This window comes from Phyllostomus hastatus, unplaced genomic scaffold (genome assembly GCF_019186645.2).
Source record: "Phyllostomus hastatus isolate PE091 unplaced genomic scaffold, TTU_PhHast_1.1 phas_scaffold_1066, whole genome shotgun sequence".
NCBI classification, from domain to species: Eukaryota; Metazoa; Chordata; class Mammalia; order Chiroptera; family Phyllostomidae; genus Phyllostomus; species Phyllostomus hastatus.
The window spans coordinates 15,872,477-15,899,324 of record NW_025334004.1 but is presented as its reverse complement, the minus strand read 5'-3'; the positions used below and the strand labels follow the sequence as shown (position 1 = coordinate 15,899,324).

The window sequence follows — 26,848 nt, the reverse complement described above, 5'->3', positions numbered from 1 at the left end:
CACATCACTTGGTTGCCTCTCATACACGCCCTGACTGGGGATGGAACCCACAACATAGGTATGTGCCCTGACCAGAAACCAAACCCACCACCTTTCGGTTTATACCACAGGGGTGTCCAACCTGCAGTGCACAGGCCGCATTCAGCTCAGGATGGCTGTGAATGCAGCCCAACACAAAACTGTAAATTTACTTAAAACATGATGAGATTTTTTTGTGATTACATGTCACAATGTATTTAATGTATGGCCCAAGACAACTCCTCTTCTTCCAGTGTGTCCCAGAGACGCAAAAGGCTGGACACCCCTGGTTACAGGATGATGCTCCAACCAACTGAACTACACTGGCCAGGGCTGCCTACATCAGTTTGAGAACTGTTCATCTTCTTTGAGAAATACACTAAAAATAGCCAATACTGCTTTTGAAAGACTCAACTTCTTAGGTTATAATTTGGCTTATATTACCCATGGTTATATAAAATCCAAACAAGTGCCTGCGATATTTCATTTGGTTTATACGGGAAACAAAAACCAGCATTTCCGTGAGTAAAGGGCAGTTCGCTGGTCCTTAGAGAGCGTGGCTCACTGTACACTTCTCCAACTCCGCGCTGCGCATCTACTGTCCACTTTGTCTCCGCGCTTCGGGTCTAACCTGCAGCTGGTGCAGCTCTCGGACGTTGGCTTCACACTGCAACTGCAGATCCCGCATTTGATTTTCGTGTTTTTGATGCTGAGCCATTCTCTCATTTTTCTGCCTCCTTTCTTCTTGAGCAGCAAACTACAAATAGGAAAGACAAAGGTAAATATGGTTAACAAACAATATAATTTCTGCATCTTCCAATGGTACAATTAAGGAATTTAACAAAACTTAGAGAATTAAAGCTGCAAGTAATAATACGCTGTGAGTCAAAGCCGGAGCTTGTATCATAGGGAAGGGAGGACCTCTGGTTAAAACCCTGTCCTTCCTACCTGCTAAGTAACCTCAATTAATTTGTGTGTGGGACCTGTGATTATGGAAATATAGTGAGACCATGTGTTTTCACTCACAGAGCTGCCCAAGTCACCTCATTCGCTGAGCTGGTATTAAGACCAGTCTGGCCCAAGATCTGGGGTGGGCGATGGGAGGGAGGGCACTGCTCCCTGTGGCTGCCTCCCTTGGAAGACTAATTGGTACATGCCGTATATCTAGCCCCAACCACTGAGCTGAAGTGGCCATCCCAGGTGCAAGGTGGTTCTAAATAATTACATCACAATTATGTGGCACTCCTAAAGGTCATTCAAATCTGTTTAACCTTAAAGAGAATAATTTGCTTATTTACCTGCTTAATTTTTTCACGGTCCTGATCTGGAGTGGCCGTTGAGTTAATTCTCAAACTTTTCTTAAACATGGCCATTCGAGTCTTGGCTTCACCACGCTGAATCTTAGGCAGTCTTGCTCTCTCTTGAGTCTGTCTGTTTTTCAATTCCTCAATAAGTCGTTGGTTGTAACGGTGCATTTGTTCCGTTTCCTAAGAAAGTTTGAAACAGAATCCAGTGAGGCAGTTATCACACTCAGTACCTACACAGATGTTCAAACATGCCATTTTATTATTGCTGTTTCCCAAAATTACTCTCTTCCCTACTGCATACAAACCAGCAAAATATTAGGCAAAAAATAATTTATAAGAAAAATACAAAGTTATTAGTAATGAGTATTGTGCTGAAATGCTCAATAAGTACAGGGAGTCCACAATTTTGATACCTGAACCATAAATGGACCCACAACAGCTACCTTTCAGAGACTGAGATGGACCTTATCAGAGGCCCTGAGCACTGTGACTAGTACCTTCCTCGGAATGTGTGAAAAAGAAGTCTGTAATCACGATCAACATATAATTAATTACTCCAACTTTATCAGAGACTTTTTAGGGTCAAATAAAGAAATCTGAATGCATTCTCTAAGAAATTTAACTTTCAAAAATGAAATTCCCACTCTGTAAACTTTAAAATGAACAAAACAATTTTTCCCTTTCGTTAACCTTCTCATGGCGCTTGAGGAGCTGGTGTCTTTGCATGAAATACTGATCTTTAAGTTGCTGTTTGAGCAGCTGGTGTTTTTCTTGTAAGTGTCGCTCCTCAAGCTCCCAAATTGCAGCTTCTCGAGCTGGAAGAAGAAAGCAATTTTCAAAATGTCACTTTGATCATCTTACTAATGCATCTTGGTCTTCATTTTAATATTTACATAAATGTATTCTATATACACTAACTTTTACACACTGACATTCTGAACTATAAATGAAATATTACCAATATAAAGATATATCTATTAGTACTTTCAGTTCTGTTCTAATGTTCTAGAACAGAATGCACCACCCCCAATACCAAAATTCCATTTAATCATCTTCATGGGAACTTAAAAAAAAATCTGAGCTATTTCTTAGGACAAATAAGTGCTTAAAATCCCATTCTATCATGCAGCCATTAAGTATACCAACAATTATAAAAAATAATCAGTATACAAAATTATTCAGGTATATTTCTAGCATCATCTGGACAAGATGTTTTAAGAAGTATGTGTCTATGTTCACTTCTACTGTCAAAAAGGAATTCTGTATCTCACAGTGTTTCTTAATTTTATAAATTTTTTCTTCTTATTTACCTCAACTTTCTTGATCTTTCCTTCTAACACTCTAGCAAAGGAAAGCATCCCCATAGTTTTCAAAGTACATCCCAGCAATGTTTCTGAGATATCATTTTACATATTCTGCATAATTTCATATACCTCTCATGAGCTGCTGCTTGTTATTCAGGCACTCCCTTTCAATGTTGGCTAACTCTGCCTTCTGCTGTTGGATGATCTTTTTCAGAGAGCCGTCCAATTCTTGTTGCTGCTTCTGAACAAACTCTTGTTCCTATCAGACATAGTTAACCATCAGTCAGTCAGTATTTAATGAGCAAAACATCCATTTATGACTGCATATATTAGTGGTTCACAAGACTTGTAAACCAAATTTCTAAAGTTAGTGAAATTTAAAAATATCAAAATTATATAGTGTACATATATATAAAAATGCATTAGGTACCCAATTCAAGCCCAGAAAAAATTCTAGGATACATATTATTCTAAACTCTTTTTAAGAATAATATATAATAGATTATTATTCACTCATAATTAAAATGCCCCTGTTACACTGTCATCTTTGGGAAAGTAATAAATTTACATTCTCTAAAACTATCTGTTCCCCTATGGTGTGGATACAACAAGAACAAACAAGAAATGCCTTTCAGAAAAGCAATAAAGAGCAAATAAATAAAACTGATATCAGGATTTTACATTCTCTATTTTCCCAAGAAATAAAGAGGAAGAAATACCATGCCTATACCAGCAGAGATAGATTGTTTCTGTACTGACAGCTGGTGCCTAAAAAGAACAACAGTTTGAGGACCTAGTAAGAAAGTGAGCTACATTTTATAAATCTATAAACAAAATTCCTTGTAATCAGAAGACTCTACTAACATGTTTGGGATTTGCCCATTAATTCAATAAATACTTATTAAGCACACACTATTTGCCTAAATGCTAAATTTATCCTTGCTTTAAAAATATCTTTCGTTACAGTGTAAGAAAGGAAATGTTAAAATGACTTATGATCTTTATGCTAGAGCACACATTTACAGAAAAAATAAAAGCAATATCCAAACTGAAAAAATGCTTCCCAGGAACTGTGTGGCTTGCCACCTTTCTCTCGGCAGTTACTGCAGTTCGTGGTTAGTTCAAGGGATATTCTGATCAATTTGAGTGTGGATTTAAAAATTTAGTAGTGAAGCACCACTTCACCTATAATCCCTCTTTTTGTGCACCCTAGAGAAGATAAAACCCCAATATCCTCAGTGGAACTATTTTTTAGGCCTCGGACAGAGTCCTGCAGGATGTAGACTGCTGCCAGCCCAACCTTCAGTGCAGTGTTCCTCAGGATGCTTGCCTTACTACTGCCCCTGCAGGCGAGGGTCAAGTCTTACCACTCATGAAGTCCTTTAAAGTAATTCAGAGTCACAAATGCTACTGTCTCTTCTGCATCATAATTTGTATTATAGCATAAATACAAGTATGCAGTAGCAAAAAGACTGATGAATTGCCTCTATAAAATACAGCTGCCAACTTGACTTACAGACACCTACTAACTTTATCACAGCAAAACATAAATAAAACTAAATGAATATTTAAATTCAACTCTACAGAATAAGACCTTTTGAGTAGTTTTTTTTTTGTTGTTTTATTTAGAGACAGAAAATCTCCATGTCTATCTTTTAAGCAATTACAACAAAGAACGTTGTTCAAGTTTTTCTATGTCCTAAGTAAATATCACTTATAATAAAATTGTTTTTCTAATTTCATTATAAAATTTCTATATGCAAACTTGTTAAATAAACTTACTATAATCTCCAGATATATCAACGGGTTTTCTTTTGTTCAATATTTTTACCATTGGTTTGTATAAAAAAACTTTTAAAAAATATTTGTGTGGACAGAAACAATGGGTCAAAATGAACTAGCATAAATATAAATATTACATTTAGGCTCAAAGAAATCAAGTGCAAAAGTACAAGATGGGGTGAATAAATATTTGTGTGAAAATCAAAAAGGTTTAAGCCAGTGCCACTAAAAAAGTGCATGTAATTTCTTATCAATGCAATTTTTGGTCACATTACTATAATATATTCATGTCTAAATAAACAATGTAAGAATTCAATTCCAAGAAAACATTTATTAAGCACTTAGTACAATGCTGGGCACTGTACTAGTTACAGGGTTACTAAATCTAATAAAAGACAGTGTTGCCTTTAAAGAGCTTCTACTCTGTTGGTCCCAAACTGGTTTTCAGTTCACATAAAGAGTAGTAGGCCCCTTTCCTTTGTATTGGACTTTCAAAAGTTCCAAAGTAAAACACAGAAAATTCAAACCTGGGAACAAAGGTCTGGAAACCATGTTACCACAATGAATGAAAGAGCTGCAGCATGCCCTGAAGTGGCTAGTAACAAACGAGGGGAAAGAAGAGCTGAGACTGTTGCTGGAAGCAGGCAGAACTAGCACTGCTCTGCTCCAGGAGGTGAAATGTGAATCAATAGGTAAGAGTCAAGGCAGACAACATATGCAAGTGCTTGCTAACAATCAGAGTTGGCAAAGACACCACAACTATCTTATAGATCTTGGATTTGAAAGGTCCCTTACATACTAACTAATATATTTTATTACCTCAAGAGAAATGAAATTTTAATGGTATTGTGCTTTCATTAAATTTCCTAATTTCAAAAGATAAGTACAATATGCTCACAATGGAAGTTTAAATTAAAAACTACTCTTAGAATAACATCTAAATGCATTATGTCGTTCAACTGAAAGAAAAAATTACTCTTAGGATCTAAATAAAAAGTGATGTTACATTCCAAAAAAGATTGTACAAGTTACAGTCATCCTATAAAAAAACTAACAGATTAATCTGATCACTAGGGGTAACAAATAATTTAAAAATGGACATATAAATTATAAAATGAGTGCCCTTTAAATACATAAGTTTGAATTTTTATAAGTAATTTTATCATATAATCAGATAATTCTGAAAATGAAAAATACACCTTTGGGTTCTAAAAAAACTACATGGAAGGGTTATGATATATTGGGCTATTTGTACAGAATTTTATCATTTTAACTCAAAAGAAAAGCTAAAAATGGTAATGATCAGAAAAGTGATCGTAATTCATGATTTCTCCCTCTCATTAAAAAAAATAATGTTTTGCTTACATTTTTAGGAAACTGTAGAGCCCAACAGCTTCCAATAATTAAAAAATAAGTCTAATTTCAGGAGAGGGGAAAGAAGAGGCTGAAGCCAAGCTGTATTCTATCTGCTCCAGTTGTGTGTGTCAAACATCACAAACGAAAGTTACACTGCTCAAGAAGCTAGTCACTTCCCCACAGAAACTGTGAGAAAGAATACAGCCTTGAACTCCAGACTCAATTTAAAACTACAACAAGAATAGCAAAGTCACTATTCATCACAGACAATTTGAATAGTGAAAACTAGACTTAAATAAAACTAAAATCACCACTTTTAATATGGCTTTTCTGACCATATCCATAATTAAAACATCTACATAAACATATGCAATCAAAATGTCACTTCACACAAAGATAGAAATCTAATCACAGCATTCAATTTCTCACATGTGCAAAGCTCATAAAATACTATTGGGAAGATATTTCTTGAAAAATATGAACATCTCAAATTACAATTTGTGGTGGGTAGATGAAAAAGAACACTGCGGAAGGAGTGTTCTAGCTCCACCTCTACCGTCAATGCGTTTGTGACTTTAGGCAGACCACTTCGACTTCTGCGCCTTGACGTCTTCATCTGCGAAATGAGTCCACTCCACCGTGGCCCACATAAGGGTGGTGGCGGGGAGAGCAAGTGTGCACACTCTGAAGAACACTGTACTATCACGGTCATGTCAGGTTATTACTGTTATGGTCATTAATGATATTATCATCTACCACTCTTCTCAGATTTTAACAAATAAAGCTAACAATGAAAAGGCACATGTGAGCCAAAGAAAAAGCAAGTAAAACAGGAGAAGGCATCCTCCTACAGGCACGCGGGACTTACGTCCTGCATTACGTCTGCGTTGAAGACCGCACAAGATGACAACTGAAAAGACTGAATCATGACCTGAGCAACGCCCTGTGGATCAGAATACAACGCACCTCCCAGGTGAGAACACAGCTGAATGACTTTTTGTAAATGGAAAAATAATTATACAAAACTTGAGTTTCTTGAGGCCTGAAACAGAGGAATCTCCTTCTCCTCTATAAAATGAAAGATTTGAACTAGATCGATGGTTTCCAAACTCTAGTTTGCTGGCACTGTTTTCTAAATCAGTCAAACCCTTTTTAAAAAACTCACCAAAAATACGAGGTTTGTCTGGAAAAAGTCTAGCCACTGTTAATATAAAAAGAACAGTTTGCATGACATAGATGTAACCATAGATGGCAGCCAAGGAGAGTGGACTGGAATGTGCATGTGTGATCAAGGACGACTTCACCGTACTACTCAGTGGGGGCAGTAGATGCTGTTGAGTGAGCATATGTACTGCGTGGCCGTCATGTTCAGAATGACTGAGCCAGTAGAGCAACAAATCTCCATTAAATTTTGCATTAAGCCTGAACATTCCTCTGTGGAAACTATTCACACGATTCAGAAGCCCGTAGCTATGGGAAACTGGTGATGGGCAGCTTCATCACAACAATGCGCCCACTCATACATCATGTCTCATGCAGAGTTTTTTGGTGAAACATCAAATCACCCAGCTGACTCAGCCCCCCCAAAGCCCAGATTTGATGCCCTATGACTTCTGGCTTTTCCCAAAACTAAAATCACCTTAGAAAAGGAAGGGATTTCAGACTGTTGATGAGATTCAAGAAAATACAATGGGGTAGCTGATGGTAATCCCAACAAAGGATTTTGCAGAATGTTTTGAACAGCTGAAGACTTGCTGGGAAAACTGTGTGAGGTCCCAAGGTGCCTATTTTGAAGGAGACTGAGGCATCACTGTCCTATGTACAATGTTCCTTGTATCTTGTATCTTCTTCAATAAATGTCTCCCTTTTTCGTAACACAGGGCTGGACGCTTCCTGGACAGACCTCGTATGTAACATTATGGAACAGACAAGAAGAGGCACTGATGGAGCTGAAGTGGGAGCAGGAGCGTGGAGCCCCGCAGTCCCTACTCTGAAGGACTCTCGGGGTGCTTCCTCCAAACTCAAGAGCTCCTGGAAGCACAGTTTGAAACCACTGGACCAGACGATCAAACATTCTAGCTCCATGACTGTATGGCTATTATTTATAAACTCTCATAAAAGTTTAAAACAGATTCTGTGAAGTTATCAAGTTTTATCACCTCCACTAAAAGCAGTAGCTGAAGAGGAACTCTTTTCAAATTTGTTAGACTACTAAATGCTTCATTAAATTTACAAAAGAAATTATTGCTTTTAGCTTGTGTTGGAAAATACAGGTTAGCACCCAAAATTATATGAATAATCACCAACAGTTTTATTAAAGCGTAAGATCACCTAATTCAATCAACACTAAATTCTTAATTTCAACTCTACAGTCTGATATAATTACCTTTTGGAATTTAAAAAGTCTATATTCTTTTACAAAGCAAAACCATCATCACTATTAGGTGGTTTGAAATCCAAATTATCTAAAAAGAGATGGACAACCAGCAAGGACTTCCTTTTCACCTATAACAAGACATGGCTGACAAGCACAAAGCTAAGCTGGTAAGAGTTTAGATTTGGCACAGAAAGGATAGCTTACATGTGGAGGGAAACATGGTATGATGGTTCAGTGTATGAAATGTGGAACCAAACTCACCTGGACAAGAATTCTGGTTCTATTATTAACCAGATGTGTGACCCTGGAAAAGTCACTCAACTGTCCTGTGCTTTAAAGTTCTCTCACTGTAGGATGGAGGTGGTACGAGTAACTACCTCATACACTGTAAGGTTTGATGAGTTTATACATGTAAAGCATTTAAACAGTGCTTGACACTTAGTAAATGCTGTGTTTGCTATTTAGTGATCTCTACAACGGCCAAGACAAAATTTTTCACTGACTCACAGCAGAAACTAAATTTGCTCAAACAGGCTAGTTTTATTAAAATTTTAAATCCTGAGATATTTTTATTTTCCATGGTGTTAAAATAGCCTCCCCCTTGAAATGATGGTGACAAGTAAATGGCAGTTTTTAAAACATCCTTACTTAGCAAAAACAAAAAAGTTTTTAATGGCAATCCATTTATCATGGTCCCCAATGTTTTCTGTTATTTTTATGTTTCTTTTCATGGGTCTTCAAAACTTAAAAGTCTGGGAACCACGTTTTAAAATAAATAAAACCACATTAAAAAGATAATATAAAGAAACAGTTAATATATAATCCATGTTTATTCTTCCTTTCATGACATATGTAACTACAAATTGAGCTCACCTTTCTTTGCCTCCAGACTGAGTGCAAATTTAATTTAAAAAAGATGATTCCTAGCATAAAAAAGCCTTGGAGAGTCATGTGAAGTAATTCTAGAAGAATACGTTGAAAATACTCATTTATCTAATTTTATAAAGAATTTGCCCATCTTAACTGACTCAGCCTTACCATCTAGAATCAAACTTTTATTTATACACACACACACACACACACACACACACACACACACACAAGTAAAAATAGTCTACTTTTTAAACTGCTAGATTCTGAATAAAAAAAACTTAATATTTAAAATCAGGTTTTAAGTTGCTTATGTTGTTGAATTTAATAGTAATAAATGTTTGCTACCATTTAATTTACCATTGACCATTTTTCTTTTAACTGAACTTTTCAGAAATGACGGCCTTTTACAGGCATTCCTTTCATACTCACCCTCCATATTTTTCTGTCCTGAAAGACTTTTATCAAACATTGGCATTGCTACTTAAAAATATAAGCCTCCATCATAATTAAAATAAGAATACAGTGGATTATACATTAACATACTTGTTTATTCATCTGTCATCAACTTTCTACACATTCCACTTAACTTCATGTTAGCAACTTAAATGTCACCATTAGTGCGCATTTTATTACTACATAAAGAATGCCCTGGGAACCTCTGTATGAGGAAAAGTCAGTATCATATAAGTACAGTTAGGAATTTACCCTTTCAACCATGACTTATTGAGCTGTGAGAATAATGCTGCTTTCTGTTTTTAGTAGCATTAAGCTGCTGCTGTTACCTGAGCATGCTGGCTTTGTGCAAGCTCCTCTTTCCTGCGTTTCATAAGCTCTTTTCTCAGCTCTTTGGGTGCTTTCTCCACTTCATTTATAACCTACAGTGTATAAGCATGCAGGAGGTGGGGAAATAATACTTTCTCCACAGCAAGCATTTATGTGAGCAGACAAGCTACAAGTCAAATATTAAAGCTGTTAAAAAGCTTAACATGCATTAGCATAGGTGTTAGTTTGGTGAAAAAGAATGAAAGGACAGAACATGCTTAATCTCCATGCAGAAAAGGGACCATGTAGAAGTTAATTAGTTGCTTAATTATCCCTATATATCATTCCTTCCTAAAGATCCAAAGACAATCAATAAAGGATTACTTATAGCACTGATGCTGAACTAATGGTAATAAACTCAATTAACCTTTAAAGTTCATAAAATTATAAATATATCTATTGACACTGAAATAGTGGACATAAGGAAAGCTAATGCCACTTACAAAAGCAAAACATTTTTCCCTGGCTGGTGTGGCTCAGTAGATTGAGTGCCAACCTGCAAACCAAAGGGTCACCAGTTCGAGTCCCTGCAAGGGCACATGCCTGGGTAATGGGCCAGGTACCCCACTGTGGGCACATGAGAGGCAACCACACATTGCTGTTTCCCTCTCTTTCTCCCTCCCTTTGTCTAAAAATAAATAAATAAAATCTTTCTAAAAATGAAAAAAGTAAAACATTGCATAACTTTATTGCTAAAACCAAAAAATAATAATTTTCGCCCTGGCTGGGTGGCTGAGTTGGTTGGAGCATTGTCCCATGCACCAAATGATCATGGGTTCGATCCCCAGTCAGAGCACATACCTAGATTGTGTGCTCGGTCTCTGGACAGGGAGTGTACAGGAAGCAACTGATCGATGTTTCTCACATCGATGTTTCTCCCTCCCTCTCTAAAATCAATCAAAATATCCTCAGATGAGGATTAAAAAAAAACAAAAAATAAGTTTAAATAAAATCCACTGAGACAAAAAAGAAAAACAATAGGAAAAGTAAGCCTTAGAATACACAAAGGAGAAATAAATGGATACTACATTTTCTTTTTTCTTAGAACACACCATTTCACATACGGTGTGATAAAAATGAACATATCTCATGATTTTGTGTTGGATTAGAATAGCATTCTCCTTTGCTGACAATTTAATCCAAGCTTAACTGTCAAGTTTAAAATGAGTAACATAAGCATTCATAAGTTTAATATGCTATGATTTTATTATACCAGATGAAGTATATTATAAAACAAAGTATTTTTTAGAGCTCCCTCTTTTAAATCATTTCAAAATCCCAGATATATATATCCCAGCTAAAAATAGACCCACTTTGAATAAACGATCATGTGTTTACAAGTAGAAGCACCAAAAGCAACCAGATTCCAAATCACCATATGCTACTGATGGTCCATGAAAGAGACTAATTTTGATTTAATATAGTGTATTTAAAATTCCCCATCAGTAATTCCTCATGAAACCAAATCACCATTAAAAGGAAGAGACTCCCCAAATGCAAGAAGTTTAGTGATAAGGGAAAAAATACATAATAAAATTATTTAAAATATGCATATCATGATCTCAAACATACTAACTGGCTAAAACTCTCCTACCCCAAACAGTAATAACTAGAGACTTTTATATACTTACGATTAAATCATATATTTACCTGTAAAATTTGTTTTATTTAATCTGATATTAAAAATAACCTCTCAATGAAAACTACCCATGGTTTTAGGAGAATTAGTGTGCAGTCTCAGCAAAAGTCATACATCATATATAGAGCCATTCTGCATAAAGCATAATAGTGTGGCAACACTGTAAGTTTTAGAAATGGTAGCCACATCAAATAAGATTATATACCATTTCATTCATCTTTACCTAAAGAAATCATAGAACACATTGTGTTAATGTATGATTCTATCCTTTTTAGAGTAGATTCTCAAGTTCAGTAATATCATGTCTAATTTTCTGCGTAATTTAAATGTTAAAGTCAATGAAGCTGGGTATTTGAAACACACAGAAGTGAAAAGACATTCACTAGTTTGAATGAGATATTTTGGTTTCAATCTAATAGAAGTGATCATAATTATTACTCCTGGGATCTTTATAATCATGAAAAGGTAAATGCACCTTCTACACTAAAGGTACAGAATAAATCATAAAATTATCTCTGAAAACTGCTAATATAAAAAGTTCTCTTAGTTTTATTTAACTTGGGGAGAAAAAGACACACTAATACAATATGTAAATCTTCTTTCTCAATCAATGACAATTCTTCACACCACAAATACAGATTCTACCACCATATGGAATGGTTTCAGGAGAAATGAAAAGTTTCATTCTCCTCAAATGACTTCTCAGATACTTTCTACCTGTGATTGAATCTTCAAAGTATCTCACCATCTGATGAATTTATAGATATTGTTTCAGATTTCAGGTTACTCAGATTTGGTTTTGGCACAATGACTAAGAAAAGCAATCCAGCTAATAAAAAAAGATTAAGTATTAATTAAATATTATGAATAAATAATAAGATGAATTATTATTGCCACCTGCAAACACAACGCTATAAGTTTTCTTGAAAAACTATTTCTGTGACAGGCCTTGAATGCTGCATTAATGAAAGAGAAATGATAGTATGGCAGGAAAATGAAGATTTGGCTCAACATTTAGCTGGATATTTAATGGTAGTTCATGACCTTAAACAGGCCTTTAAAATCTCTTCTACTCCAGTCTCCTTGGCAGTAAAATGGGATAACAGCTGACCTTACTACTACCCCACATGACTGTTGGGAAGACAAAAAGAATGAATGCTGTTTAACTAGTATTATTATCAAGTATTATTTCTAATCCCATTGACATTCTTACATGTGCATTAAAAATAATAGCTTTAGTAACTGAAAACAGTAGTTACACTTACCTCCTTTTTCCGGTTCTTCAACATATTCTGAAATTTGGACAACTCTTTCTCTTGTTCTCCTTTAATGCGTTTGGCTTCATCTCGCAAGCGATTTGTATGTTCTTGTTCCAGACGTTCAATAGTCTGTTTCTGCTGTTTTTCTAGATTCTCAATTTCTTGGTCATATTGTCGTTTTTTGCTCTGAAAAACAATGTAGCTCAAGATCACTTAACTTTTCTATCACTTATATTAAATCATTATAATGAAGATGTTTACTAAGAGCACATAACTAGCATTTTAATTTAGTGATGTAATATATAACCTTTGTAGTACTGAACAAGTCAAATGAACTAAAATATGATAAGTACTTCATTTCTTCTAAAGTGGAAAATAAATACAACTGATGCTTGAACAGATTTGAACTGCAGAGGTCCACTTAGATACAGACTTTTTTCAATAAATATACAGGTTTTGCATATATGGATTCAACCAACCCCAAACCAAAAACAGTATTTTTGATCCCCATGGTCTGGAACCCATGGAGGCAAAAGGCCTATTTATTACATGCACTGTTCTACACTATATTACATGTGGGACTTGAACATCTGCAGATGCTGGTGTCCATGGGGAGTCCTGAAACCAATCCCATGCAGATACCCAAGGACAACTGTAGGTAAGGTTTGGGGAGTTAAAGAAATTAAACATGGATTTTCAAACGCACGGGGAGGGGGCAGTGAGGGGGGTGAACAGATGCGGGGTCAGTGTCCCTGACTCCCTGTATTATTCAAGAGTCAACTGTACTTTTTTCTGTTTTACAAGTAGTAGAATGTTCAAAATTTTTACAAAATCCAGAAGAATGGCCAGTTGCTATGAAGTACTAAAGAAAAATTTCAATATTTATACAATAAAATGTTTGATAAATCAAAGGTCTTATCTGAAGTCTATCTTAATTGTGAACCATTGTCATTTTCAGATTTACTCTTCTTCATTAAGGTGCTTAAAATAAAAATCCTATTTTATTAAAACAAGTCTTTTGGGATTATAAATCTATGTTTCAACAAAAGACTGCTGCTTATATAAAACTTGAATAATACTGTAATTTTGGATAAAGGCAGAGTTAAATATTTGTAAAGGGTGTTTTCTTTAAACAAATTAAAAAGTAAAACATTCTGAAAAATGTCTGGGGTGGGGAGAAACCCAGCTTTTATAAAGTTCTGGAAAACAGAATGTTAAGTACCATAAAAACACTTGGTGAGGAATAATGAAAAAAAGTTCATTATTTTCTTAGAAATTCTCAGTTGTGATTGAAAAAAATGTAATCAACAATATACTCTTCACATAAAAGAATTCTTAGCACTTAAAATTATAAGAATAGTAAAAGAACTATATTGAAAACATAAGCACTATAACATTTCAAATTATCTTTTTTCTAACCTACATTAAGCTACATGTTCAACCTAAGTCATCAAAAGTTAATCCACATTACTAATTCCTTTTCTAACTTTGGACACAAGGTAAAAACCAAAAATCTCAATTACCCTTGACTAGTTAGCACTAACTTCTCTAACAGCTGTGAATAGGGATACAGAAGCTAAACTGTAGAAGCCAGAGAATTAACTGTGTTTTGAAAAAGCCCCCAGTAAATTCTAATACTCAGCAAGGTTTAAAGATAACTGCTTTACACTGGCTTAAAATCTTGGGACTCCAAATATGAGGGATCAAATTGTAACACAGAAAAACTAACCAGCAATAGGCACACCAAAGAACTTTGTAAACCATCTACTAGCTTCATGATTCCAGGTTTTCATGACAGATGCTAACCAAAGAAAAATGAAGACAACCATCACACTGTAAGTCGGTGATAGGAAGACTGGGGTGGAAGGCCCTTGTGGGCAAAGGGTGGGGGGAAAGGCATCAAGAACACCAAAGAGATAAAGGCCATCATATCACTCAGAAAAAAACTAGTCATCAGAGAATACGTTGTAACTGCTAGTAGATTTTTCTTAAAGCACCAAATTTTATAACTAACAAATTGGTACAAATATCTAAGACTTTACCATCATTTCTTGCTCAAAGCGCCGGAAAATCTGTTCTCGCTGCTGTTGCAGTTTGCCATTGAGCTGTTGTTGGGCTCTTTGCTCTTCTTTTTGCAGAAATCTTAATTCCCGAAGTTCCTGGCGTCTAATAAAATATAACAGCAATGATAGAGCAAAGTAACAAAAATTATACCTCTGAAGTAATTACACCTTTAAAGCATTATTTTGAAGTAATGTGCTTTTTAAAAAAAACTTTTAAAATATTTTTTCCAAATGTATAATAAAAGAATAATCCCCAATTAGCCAAGACTTTGTTTCTCTCGTCTTCAGATTTTACACAGACTGAAAAGAAGTCACAAAACCAGTTTTAATTATGCTGTTTCCCTACTCACCTAAGAAACCTCAATTCTTCAGTTTTGGAATCACTATCTGTGACTATCTTTGATGTTGTTACACTCACTTCTACACCATCAACAACAAATTTGCGTGTTTTCTTCAATGTTTTCTTTTGTCTTCTTGTTTCCTGAGTGAGATTTTATTTTAGTTAGGCTTTATAAGGACAATATTAGAGATAGAATACATTTTCTTCTTTAACAAAACAAATGAACAGCCATGAAGACTACACATATGAAGTAAGAATATAAAGCAGTAAGGCTCACCTGTGTAACCAGTTATACCATCTTATACCTCATTTGACTTTCACATGACTTTACAGATGAAATCAAACTTTTTTCAAGTGAAATTATGCTTTTTGATGATGTACATGTATAATTTTTATGATACCACACTATAATCAAGCACAATTGTAAGGAGTGATTCACATAAAAGACTAACTAGTAAACCTTTTACACATTTACCACTTATTTGCCTCCTCGCTATTGCCTACAATTCTTTAAGACCAAACTCTTCATTCCTCAACCAGTGTTCAAATACTTTTTAAATGTAAATAAAAATAATGGATGTATGACACTCTTACAAATACATTTGATAAACACAGTAAGTATTGAGGGCAGATAACTTGGTTCTGATGTAGAGGGAAAGGTTAGAAAGCAAAGGGAGCAAAGGTGGAATGTGAAAATACTAAATTCAAAATGCATTAGAATTTTAAAGCTTGTCTTCAGCACTTTCTAGTCACCCTTCTGCAATCTCTCATTGTTCTGTTCTCCAGGCTTCCGGTGTCCTCACACTCCCGGTCCCTGAGCCCCGACGGTGGCCCTCCATCCAGGCTCCCTCTACAACTTACAGTGGGCACACCCGCGAAGTCTAGCTACCTCCCTGTAACCTCCAAACTTTCCATTTCTTCAGCTCCTACTAAAATATCCGTAATTCACACAACCTTAATTCTCACATAAGTTATTGCATTTTAAATAAATATTAGGCTCTAACTGGCGTGGCTCAGTGGGTTGAGCATCGTCCCACAAAGTGAAAGGTCGCTGGTTCGATTCTCAGGGCATAGGCCTAGGTTGTGGGCCAGGGACTGGATGAGGACTTGCAAGATGCAACTACACATTGATGCTCCTCTCCCTTTCTTACCCTCTCTATAAAGAAATAAATAAAATCTTTTTTAAAAATCAGTATATTTTGCCCTGGCTGGTATGGCTCAGTGGATTGAGTGCCAGCCTGCAAACCAGAGTTGCCAAGTCAATTCCCAGTCAGGGCACATGCCTGGGTTGCGGGCCAGGTCCCCAGCATGGGGTGGCCAGAGGCAACCACACACTGATGTTTCTGTCCCTCTCTTTCTCCCTCCCTCTATAAAAATAAAATAAAAATCATAAAAAATATTAGTATACTTTTATAGTGTAACTTGAAAGTTAATATATATAATTACAGTACCTATTACTAAGTCAGTGAATGTATGTTACATTTATAGAATTTCAGGGAAACCAAATAAACCGAAGACAACTGAAGCAAGACTGCAATAATTTGGGGCAGACAGGCAGGCTGATCAGTCATGCCCTAGAGTCCTGTCCGTAAGGTCAGTTCCCCTAAGTTGTTTCTGCTTTTTACAGTCTTCTCTTCTGCTACCTGTCAATCCAAAGTCTTTAGTTAGTCCATGGCTCACCTATATCAGAATCCCATGGAATCTTTTGTTATAAATACTGATTGTTGGGATTCACCCCATACTTCTACATAGCTCCACCTGCTAACTCTTAAGCACACTAATATTTGAGAATTATTCTCTAGAAACTGCAAGTGTCCTGGGTTTTAGATTTTAGTATTGCTTGTTTTCCCACAACGGTTCTCATGGCAGTAGTGATAGCTATGACTGGGGAAGCAACAGTGGTCACCTGTATGGTCCAATGACAAATCAAGGGCTGTTTAGACCCTAAGCATGCTTTAAAAAACATCATTATCTCATATATTATTGATTCTTGCTAAAATAGTATTGCAATGAGAGAACCCAAATCACAATAAGCAACTATATTATACTGTCTATATCAAGTTGGCAAAAATAAGCAGTTACTACCAAAAAATTTGAAGGTCACATTCAGAACCTCTCTTCTTGGTTCTTTTTAACTGATTCCTTCAAGGTCTTAAGAATTTTATGGGGAAAAAAGAAGAGAACTTTATAGGGGTAATACTATATTGATTTAGTGCTGTTTTATTTTCAATACATCAGTTTCAAGTAAATTCTGAACTGCCAAAATGACAAAGAAAAACTCAAACAAGGACCCATGCACACTTACTTGTATAGATATAGATCCACTGTCTTTAGTTTTGCTTAGGAAGCTAGAGATGGATAAATTCAAGTCAATGCTGCTATTATCAGCAGTGGAACCAGTGCCTGAATCAGTATCATTTTCCTTTTGATTCTCCGATTCTGGTAGCAACATGGTTTCAGTTTTTGATAAAGCATCTCTTTCCCCTTTCTTTTCTGCATCTTCAGAGTTGATATTAATACTAGGTATTGGAACAGGCTGAGGTTCACTGGGCTGTGAAGCAGCAGCAACTTCAAGTTCTGTTTTAATTGGCACTTCACATGGAATTTGTTTTAGTTCTGTATCTGTCTGAGTAGTGGCTTCACGAACATCCTGAATTTCACTTCCTGAAGCCTTGTGGTCAGTATGAATCACTGAACTTCCGACCTCTATTTCTTCAGTGCTGCTTGACTCAGTAGTTTCCACAGCTTCATTTGTCCTGGTCTCCACTATGTTCTCGGAACTCTTGATTAACTGTTTTTCACCTTTACCTTCTACAGATTTTTGGTCTATTTCGTTAGTATCAACTATTTCTCTAACAGAAACGTCCTCAGCACCACCGACCTCAGGACCCTCCGTGGGTTTACTTGCTAATTCCTGGCCTGCTTCAACCATCTCCTTCCCATCGTCACTCCGCGCATCCGCGGCGTCGTTTTCCACAGCCTTCTGAGCAACACCTGCTGCCTCCTCACTTGTTCCTATCACATTGCTCGTAGCGCTGGTCACATCTTCTTGAGATTTCTCATCTTTTCCCAAATTCTCTTGGATGTCTTCCTCCTTTGTAAGCTCAACGTCATTGTCAACTGCCTGAGTATCTGCCTCTTTTTCTCCAGTCTCTTGAGAAACTAAATCCATTGTTTGAATAGTATCTTTAATTTCTTCTTCAGATTTTATGACCTTATTTTCAAATACCGTTTGCTTTTCCTGATCTCCTCCTTCCTCAGGTTCCATATTCTGTTCCATATTTGTTTCTAAAGTGATCCTATTACTCTCTTTTCCTTCACTGACTGAATTCATGTCTACTGTTTCTTGGTCTTCTGTGTCAGGCGGATTTTCCAGCTTGGGTCTCTTCTCCTCTCTCTCACTGTCCTTGATTGTTACTTTTTTGTTATGGAGTTCAGCCACAGCTTCTAAATGAGCGTCACTGGTATGTTCACCAATACCCTCCATAACTTTATCAGGCTTGTCAGTAGTGGGTTTTTCATTAATAACTCTGCTGTTAAATTTATCTTCAGGAGTATTACTTTCGGTTTTTTCTGAGACAGATCCCAAAATGCAAGCATTCTGTGAAAGTTTATCTTCTTCAGAGCTGGCAATACTAAGGTCAGAGGAGGCACGCTTACTTGCAGGTATTGGCTAAAAAAAGATTTCACACATTTTTAGTGTTAAAACAAAATGGTGGTGAAGAAAACATTTTATTTACTTATTTATATTTAAAATTATTTAATTCATGTATAATCATTATTCAATAAATTTAATGAAGCTATAAATATAATTTAAATTGACAAGTCTTCATATAATAAATATGACAAAAATAGGCAGCAAGAGTAAACTTACTATTAAGCTTCACCTCTAAAATTAAAGGTTTTGTTCTGCTATTCATCAATTAATCCTTAGACAAGGGTGCAATCATACCTCAAAAACCAACTCTAAAAATTACCTAAATATAACTTCCTTTCTACTAAATACTGACCAGAGAATTTTCTGTTTCTTCATCATCATCCTCCTCTTTTCCATCTTCAACTTCTTCTGTTACCTCAGCCTTTGCCTCTGCAATCAACTCTCGGACTGGTCTGTTAGAATCCACAGTAACGAAGGGATGCTGTTGGATCATTAAAAAGAGCACGCTCAATAACACCTGAAATGCTTGCTTGTAAAGTAGTTTCAAAAATATAAAACATATTATTACTTGGTAAAAATATGAATATACAGGTAGGAAAAATAGAGACACGTCAAATAATGTCACACCTGGGAAAGGAAGAAGGTAAAGGAGATGAAGTAGGGGCAGCCTACAACCCCTATTCTACCTTTTTTTAAGAATCTGAAGGAAATATGTCAAAAATAATAACATATCTAGATAGTAGGAACATGTACTTTTATGTATGTTTTAAAATCTCATAATCTAAAATTTAAAGTAAAGCCCTGGCCAGTGTGGCTCAGCTGGTTGGAGCATTATCCCATGGACCAAAGGGTTGAGGGTTCAATTCCTGGTCAGGGAATATACCCTGGTTGCATGTTCAAACCCCAATCAGGGTACACAGGCAACCAACCAACTGATGTTTCTCTCTCACACCGATGTTTCCCTCTCTCTCTCTCCCCCCACCCCCTGAAAACAATGAAAAAAATGCCCTCAGATAAGGATTAAAAAAATAAAATTTAAAGTAAGTTTTAGTTGTACATTACCAGTTCTTAAAAAGTAACAATACATATAAATCCAGTATAAAGCCTCAGTGGAAGAATAACAAAAAGCTTTAAAGTTCTGTTAAAAGTGTCTACAAACACCTGCTTTTTTGACATGATTCTAATGTTCTTAAGAGTAAGAAGGTCCTTTATTTATCTCTGTATACTCAGCACTAAACTGTGTCTGTCACAGACTAAAGTCTTCAAATGTGGGGGTAGTAACAGAATAAAAGTGTGCCCTAGGAACATACTTGTTGCACAGAACGAGGCAATTTTTCCTGCTTTCTCTCATGTAAATACATCAACCTAAAACACTATAATGCAGGAGTTAACAAACTATAGAAATGATCCCTGAAAGTACAGTCTTTATAATGCAGGAGTCAAACAGTAATTCAGCCTAAGTACCTCAAGATTTGCCTTTCTTTTTGTTCACCTATAATATTAACTTTTTGATATTTTATTTCAAATATTATAAACAGGTCCTGCTATAAAACAAAATTATCCAATCACTTTAACACCATTCACTGAAGTCAGCAACATTTACTAATCATTTACCCTCAAGAGACATAAAAAAATTCATTAGCTCGTACCCTTGCCCCCAAGTTGCTCGCTTTCCAGTAACTGGAGAGAGAAAATGGAAGCAACTAACAAAGTGGAAATAACCAACAAAATAAAAAGAACACAAACTGAAACAAAAAAGCACAGGAGGAATGACTTTTAAGTTAAACGCCTTTTAGCAATGCAGCACCTATGTTTGCAAAGCAAATGTTTACTACTACAAAGTACCCTGAGTTTCCACAGGGAAAGTCAAGTGGAAGGAGAGCACAATGAATGAATGAGAAATTGTACTCTTCTTTGAAAGATGTTAAAACATTTATATGGTTTATTGCTGTCATACTACTCTTATCTTACCAGCAGGAGCTGGGACGTTGTCCACCTAGAATCCACATTTTTTTCCAAGCATTTCTTTAGAAAGTCCTTAAAATTTGCAGACCTTCAAAATAAAATTTTAACAATGACATTCTATTTTACTTTATTATTAAAATCAAACAAAACTCTGATAAATTGTGCTTATTTCATTATGTATCCAACAATATCAACTCGACATAAGAAAACTGGTAAAAGAATATTAAGACTATGTAAGTTATTCATTTATAAATACAAGTTATACATATATGTATGTTAGTTCAATGTATTAATCACTGAGAAATAACCACAAATTCACAAGTATACAAAAAAAAATCACAAAAATTCTTCCACAAATAAGATCAAACAAATATATGCCTCACTTTCTCGTGATACAAAAAAATACCTTTTTCAGTGGAACGCCAATCCCTGGTATTTTCAAATTTGGAAAAAGTTAGTTATGAGAATTTATATGGTCCTTAAATCTTAAAAATATACCAAAAATCAGTTTTCTACTTCATATAGTCTTTGTACCATAAATTTAAATACCCTTGGAAAGTTGGAAGAATAAAGGCATCAAATTTTACTTCTTAAAAAGCTTTGTTTAGAGTATTTTACCATTTAGATGGCTGTGCTAATGTAGGGGGTTCAGATTTTGCTATTTTTAGCAACACTCGCATTGGATTTAATTCATGATGCGGTGGTTCTATTTCAGCCATTTCTATTAGAGTGATACCCAGGGACCAAACGTCAGCTTTGTAGTCATAGGGTCTGTCCTTCGACGTTTCACACATGACTACCTCAGGAGCCATCCTACGAAAACAGAGAACTAAGAGTTAGTATGTTTAACCTAAGAAAACCACATAAGAGATAGTATCACCAATTTTGTGGACAAATTAATGAATCTAATAACTGTTGGCATCACTAATACTGTAAATCCATAAAAATGAATACATACCAATATGGTGTGCCAATAAAGGAATCTCTTCTTTGAATTGTCCTTGTGTTTTTAGCCGATACTCCAAAATCCGCTTGAAATAAATAATCATACAAAAGTGTTAATTACAGTTTTAAGCAAAGTTCACTGTAGTTAACAAAGGGGAAAGCATATCAAGTCTTTCACAAGAACATTCTTATTAAAGGGTAAAAAAATAACTTCTCTACCATCCTATTTCTGACCACCTTCTTTCTACCACACCCACCCTCAAAAATTGCCACAGAAAAAAGTCCATCATTAATACACTTAATACTATGATCTTTATACACCTTCAGATCACAAATTCTCCAGAACTGAAAGAAAAATACTAACTTTAAAACAGACCAGTCTATCCACTTCAAACAAATGCCAACTAGTGCTACGTTATAATTAGATCAATACACATAAACATTTTTTGTAGTGTGAAAACCAGAAATTATACCAAAGCAGCTTTATGACAGCATATGGCTTGCTACTTCCTCATAAAATTATATTACAAAGAAAAAAATTCAAAAACACGTTTTCTAATTTAAATCATAGAAAAAGCAACAATATGGTCTGATCGGTTGTTAAACCCCACCTTTTAAGCTTACAGCTCAGATAATTATTAATAGCAACATAAAACTGTTATTGCTGCCTAAATTACCTCATGCCATATATACATATATCTATTAGTTTCATGATGGACATGAAACAATTCTCAAAATTAAATAAATACCAAAATGCAGCACTTAGTGCTCACGCGGCAAGGCCTGGCACCAAATACATACTCAATGCAGGGTAGCTACTATTTTAACCATATCTGTAATTCTCATCTTTGTGATATTTTGTTGACAGAACTCTTAAAACTCATTAAACCCTGCCTTGTAGTATTCCAACTATGTGTTTATTATATGGTTCTCATTTGTTTGTTTTTTGACCATACAGTTCTCCTGCTTAAATATAAATAAGCAGCTACCTATTGCCTGTGGAATGAAGTTCAAGCTTCCTAATATAATGTACAAAGTCCTTCATTACATTAGATAATTAATGTTTTATAATTACTAAAGGAATAAGCCAACAGAACATACTATTTTTTGTGTGCATACTGGACTCCTGTGTATAATGCACACCTACATTTCTGTGCACATTATACATGGGATTATTATACCCATGTATAATGCACATCATTTTCCCCTCGAAACTTTGGACAAAAAGAGTACACATTATACATGGCAAAATACGGTGTTATACTTAGAATATTTACAGAAGATGTAACACAGATAGATCTATTCAAGACTCCTCACCCTATTACCTGCCGCTACCTCCTCTACTTAAAAGCTTTTTAAACTCTGGAGGAAGGAGCTGAGATCACAATATGATATTCCTGCCAGACAAGGTTCTGAACTCAGGTATAGTGTTTTCCTAGAATGTATTAACACTATTCTTATTAACTTTCTCCCCTCAGCACAACTGGGGAAGGAGGTCCAGAAAGAGGCCTAAACAAGAACTGTCCAGTGTCAACATTCACACTCCTCTACAGGAGGGACACTAAAGAGGGACAAAAGGCATCTTTATTTTCTGTGGAAAGGGGAAAATTACGTTTGCCTTGTGCTTTGTATTCCCACTTACAATGATGTGGCATGTACACACTGGTCTGCATTAAAGACACGGTGTAATGACATGATCCATTTATAATAACATGATCCAATAAGGTAATAAAAATGTCGGTATTGTAACATGGCTCTGGAGCATAGTACGGTTCTATACTTCTGTGTACATTTAACAGGGTGTGAAAGAAATTAAAGATTCTCTATATTCACAAATTAAAGATTTCAGTTATTTAATTTTAGAGAGAGGGGAAGGGAGGAAGAAAGAAAAAGATCAATGCGTGAGAGATACATGGATGGCCCCATGTATTTTGCATGCCCCCAAATGGGGACCTGGCTCACACCCCAGGCATGTACCCTGACCAGTAATTGAACTGGCAACCTTTCAGTTTGCAGGCTGGTGCCCAATCCACTGAGCCACACCAGCCTGGGCTGTATTTACAAATTAATAAAACAGAAATTGAAACTGTTTTAAATGGCAGCCAACCTGAAACTATTTGGCATTCCTAAATCTTCAAATATATACTTAATTTTTAAAGTATACATTATTCTATACAAAAGTACGCTCCTGTATTCAAATGAGATTTTAATATACTTACATAAAAATATTCATTAAAAATGGATCATAACATATTATTTCAAATTGAGCTATGAGACTTCAAAAAGTGATGGGAAGTCATAAAAGAGTAACCTAAGTCAGAATTACAAAAACTCAGAAATGAGGTGGCAGAACTTGAGACTATTAGAAATAAAAAATCATTTTAGAAAAAAAACTAAACAAGGAAGACTACAAGAACAAAATAACACAACGAATTCATACCCATTAATTACACTTCACACCCATTAGGATGGCTATCAGCACAAATACAGAAAATAACCAGTTTTGGTAAGGCTATGTAAAAAACTGAAACCCTTCTGCATTAGTGGTATGAATGTAAAATGGTACACCTGCTATGAACAATGATATGCTGGTTCCTCAAAAAAGTAAACACAGAATCACCACATAACCCAGCAATTCCATTTCTGGATATACACCCCGAAGAACTGAAAGCAGGGGCTCGAACAGGTATTTGTACACCCGTGTCCATAGCAGCATTCTTCACAAAAGCCAAAAGGTGGAGGCAACCAAAGTGTCCCTGAATGGATGAAAGGTTAAACAAAATGTGGGGAGGGTGTGTGTGTGTGTGTGTGTGTGTGCGCACGCATGAGCGCGTGTGTGTAACAGTATTATTTGGCTTTAAAAGGAAGGAAATTGACACATGCTACAATATGAACAAACCCTAAAGATATGCCAAGTAACATAAGCCAGACATAGGACAAATATTGTATGATTCCACTTATAAGATGTACCTAGAGTTGTCAAATTCTTAGAAAGAGAAAGTTAATGGTGGTTGCCAAAGGCTGGAGGGAGGGGGAATGGGGAGTTAGTGTTTGAAGGGTACAGAGTTTCAGTGGGGAAGGCAAAAAAGTTTTGGATAGTGGTAATGGTTGTACAACAATGTGAATGTACTTAATGGTACAGAACTGTACACTTAAAAATGGATAAATAGTACATTTTGCTAAGTATATTTCACCATAATAAAAAAAATGAAGAGCCCTGGCTGGTGTGGCTTAGTTGGTTAGAGCGTCATCCCATAGATCAAAAGGTCGCGGGTCTGACCCCTGGTCAGGGCGCATACTCAGATTATGAGTCTGATCCCCAGTCAGGGCATGTGTAAGAAGGCAGCCAATCAATGTTCCTCTCTCCCATCAGTGTTTCTCTGTCTGTCTCTCTTTCTCTCTCCCCCTATCCTCTCTCTCTAAAAGTAACAAAAAAATATCCTCGGGTGAGGATAAAAAAAATAAAAATTTTTAAAAAATGAAGAAAGATGAAAAGAACTTGAGTGAAAGTTATAAATATTGATAACAGGCAAATCCCAGAAGCAGATAAAAAACCCTAAAGAAGAAAGTCAATGAGAGGGGAACAGAACAAATATTCAAATCAGTAATTTCATAAAACCTTTCTTTAAAAAAACTTGATTATAAGAATATATATTTTACTTAAAAAGTCTAGTCAAATTATTAATATTGGCATTTCCTTGACATCTAGAAAAAAAGAACACATCACTTATAAGAGAAAGAAAATCGTATTACCACCAGACTTTTCAACACTTTGACAGAAGAAAACACAGTAATGTATTTCAGACACTCAAGTAAAAAATGTGAGCCAAAGATTTTCTATCCAGCAAAACTAACCTTTAAAGTATAAAGAGCAAAACTGCTATGATTATATAGAAACCCCGAGAGCTCTTCCAGAGGAATCTACCAGGTAATGAGCTTCAGACAACAAACATGACCAAAGATACATCAACATATGGACTAGTGATTAGCATTAAATATAGAAATGAGGATTAAAATGAGTTATTATGGTATATTCTAAATCTGTCACCAATGTCCTTGAAAAGCAGGACAGAAGAAAGAAGATACAGATGTAATACAGAAGAGGTTAGGTGGTGGTGGGTGGGGGGAACCCACCTTCATGCTGAATGAGAACAGAAAATATGTAGGAATTCATTGAGAGTCTAACTCTGTCCTTTGGAAAGGCCTAGCAGGGGCGTCCAACCTGCAGCCCACTGGTCCCATGCACCCAGGATGGTTGTGAATGTGACCCAACATGAAATCGTAAATTTACTTAAAACATTATGAATTTTTTTTTGCAATTATGTGTCATGATGTATATAATGTGTGGCCCAAGAAAACTTTTCTTCTTCCACTGTGGTATCTCAAAAGTTTGGACACCCTTGGCCTACCAACAATGGCCAATCCAGAAACTATAAGAATCTCTAACACTCAAAAAAGTGGTCTTGAAATACCGTATCCTGAACAATAAAAAAAAAAAAGAAATTTACAAATTTGAACTTACAAAATCAAGCTAATATCGCTTTGATCTGTTAAAAAAAAAAGTTGACTTAAAAAAAAGAAATATCATATTCTAATAAAAGAAACCAGGGTTTCTTGAAGAAATGGCTAATTACAGGTCTGAAGCAGGAAATATACAACATGAGCCTGAAACATCTCAACTTAACAAATAACAAGGAAGCTATCGATAAAGACTAGACTCATGTCAAAAAGATTAACAAGCCAACTTGAGCAAAAATGGTACAATGTGAGCTTCAATGAGGATAAAAATTGTGTTAGATTTGAAACTTATAAAATAAAATTAAATTCATGAATTAGTAATGGTATTTTTTTTATCTTCAACTGAGGATATTTTTTCATTGCTTTTGGGAAAGAGAAGGAGAGAGACAGGTAGGGGGATGGGGGAGGCAAGGGGGAGAGAGGGAAGGGGAAGAACGGGGGGAGGGAGCATGAAAGAGAAAAGAGAAGCATCAACTGGTTGCCTCTCACATGCATACTGACCAGGGATCAAACCCACAACCTGCGTATGTGCTGACTGGGAATTGAACCCACAACCTTTCAGTCTGTGGGATGATGACGCTTCAACCAACTGAGCCACACCAGCCAATAACGGTATTTTTTA

General features: G+C 35.8%; 1 protein-coding gene across 2 annotated transcripts in view; it reads right to left on the bottom strand.

Moving 5' to 3' along the window:
- SLK (STE20 like kinase) overlaps positions 1 to 26,848 on the bottom strand; it is a 49,273-nt gene that overhangs the window by 6,458 nt on the left and 15,967 nt on the right. Inside the window, exons 5-17 of one of the 2 annotated variants that reach the window (XM_045853877.1) lie at positions 21,722 to 21,794; positions 21,382 to 21,576; positions 20,770 to 20,851; positions 19,151 to 19,279; positions 17,446 to 18,813; positions 15,151 to 15,281; positions 14,780 to 14,903; positions 12,744 to 12,923; positions 9,800 to 9,892; positions 2,759 to 2,888; positions 2,016 to 2,140; positions 1,317 to 1,505; positions 650 to 775 (exon numbers count right to left, since the gene is read on the bottom strand). In XM_045853877.1, the coding sequence (XP_045709833.1) occupies positions 650 to 775; positions 1,317 to 1,505; positions 2,016 to 2,140; positions 2,759 to 2,888; positions 9,800 to 9,892; positions 12,744 to 12,923; positions 14,780 to 14,903; positions 15,151 to 15,281; positions 17,446 to 18,813; positions 19,151 to 19,279; positions 20,770 to 20,851; positions 21,382 to 21,576; positions 21,722 to 21,794 (2,945 nt within the window). The remainder of the gene's footprint in view (positions 1 to 649; positions 776 to 1,316; positions 1,506 to 2,015; positions 2,141 to 2,758; positions 2,889 to 9,799; positions 9,893 to 12,743; positions 12,924 to 14,779; positions 14,904 to 15,150; positions 15,282 to 17,445; positions 18,814 to 19,150; positions 19,280 to 20,769; positions 20,852 to 21,381; positions 21,577 to 21,721; positions 21,795 to 26,848) is intronic. The other variant, XM_045853878.1, reaches the window with a different exon arrangement.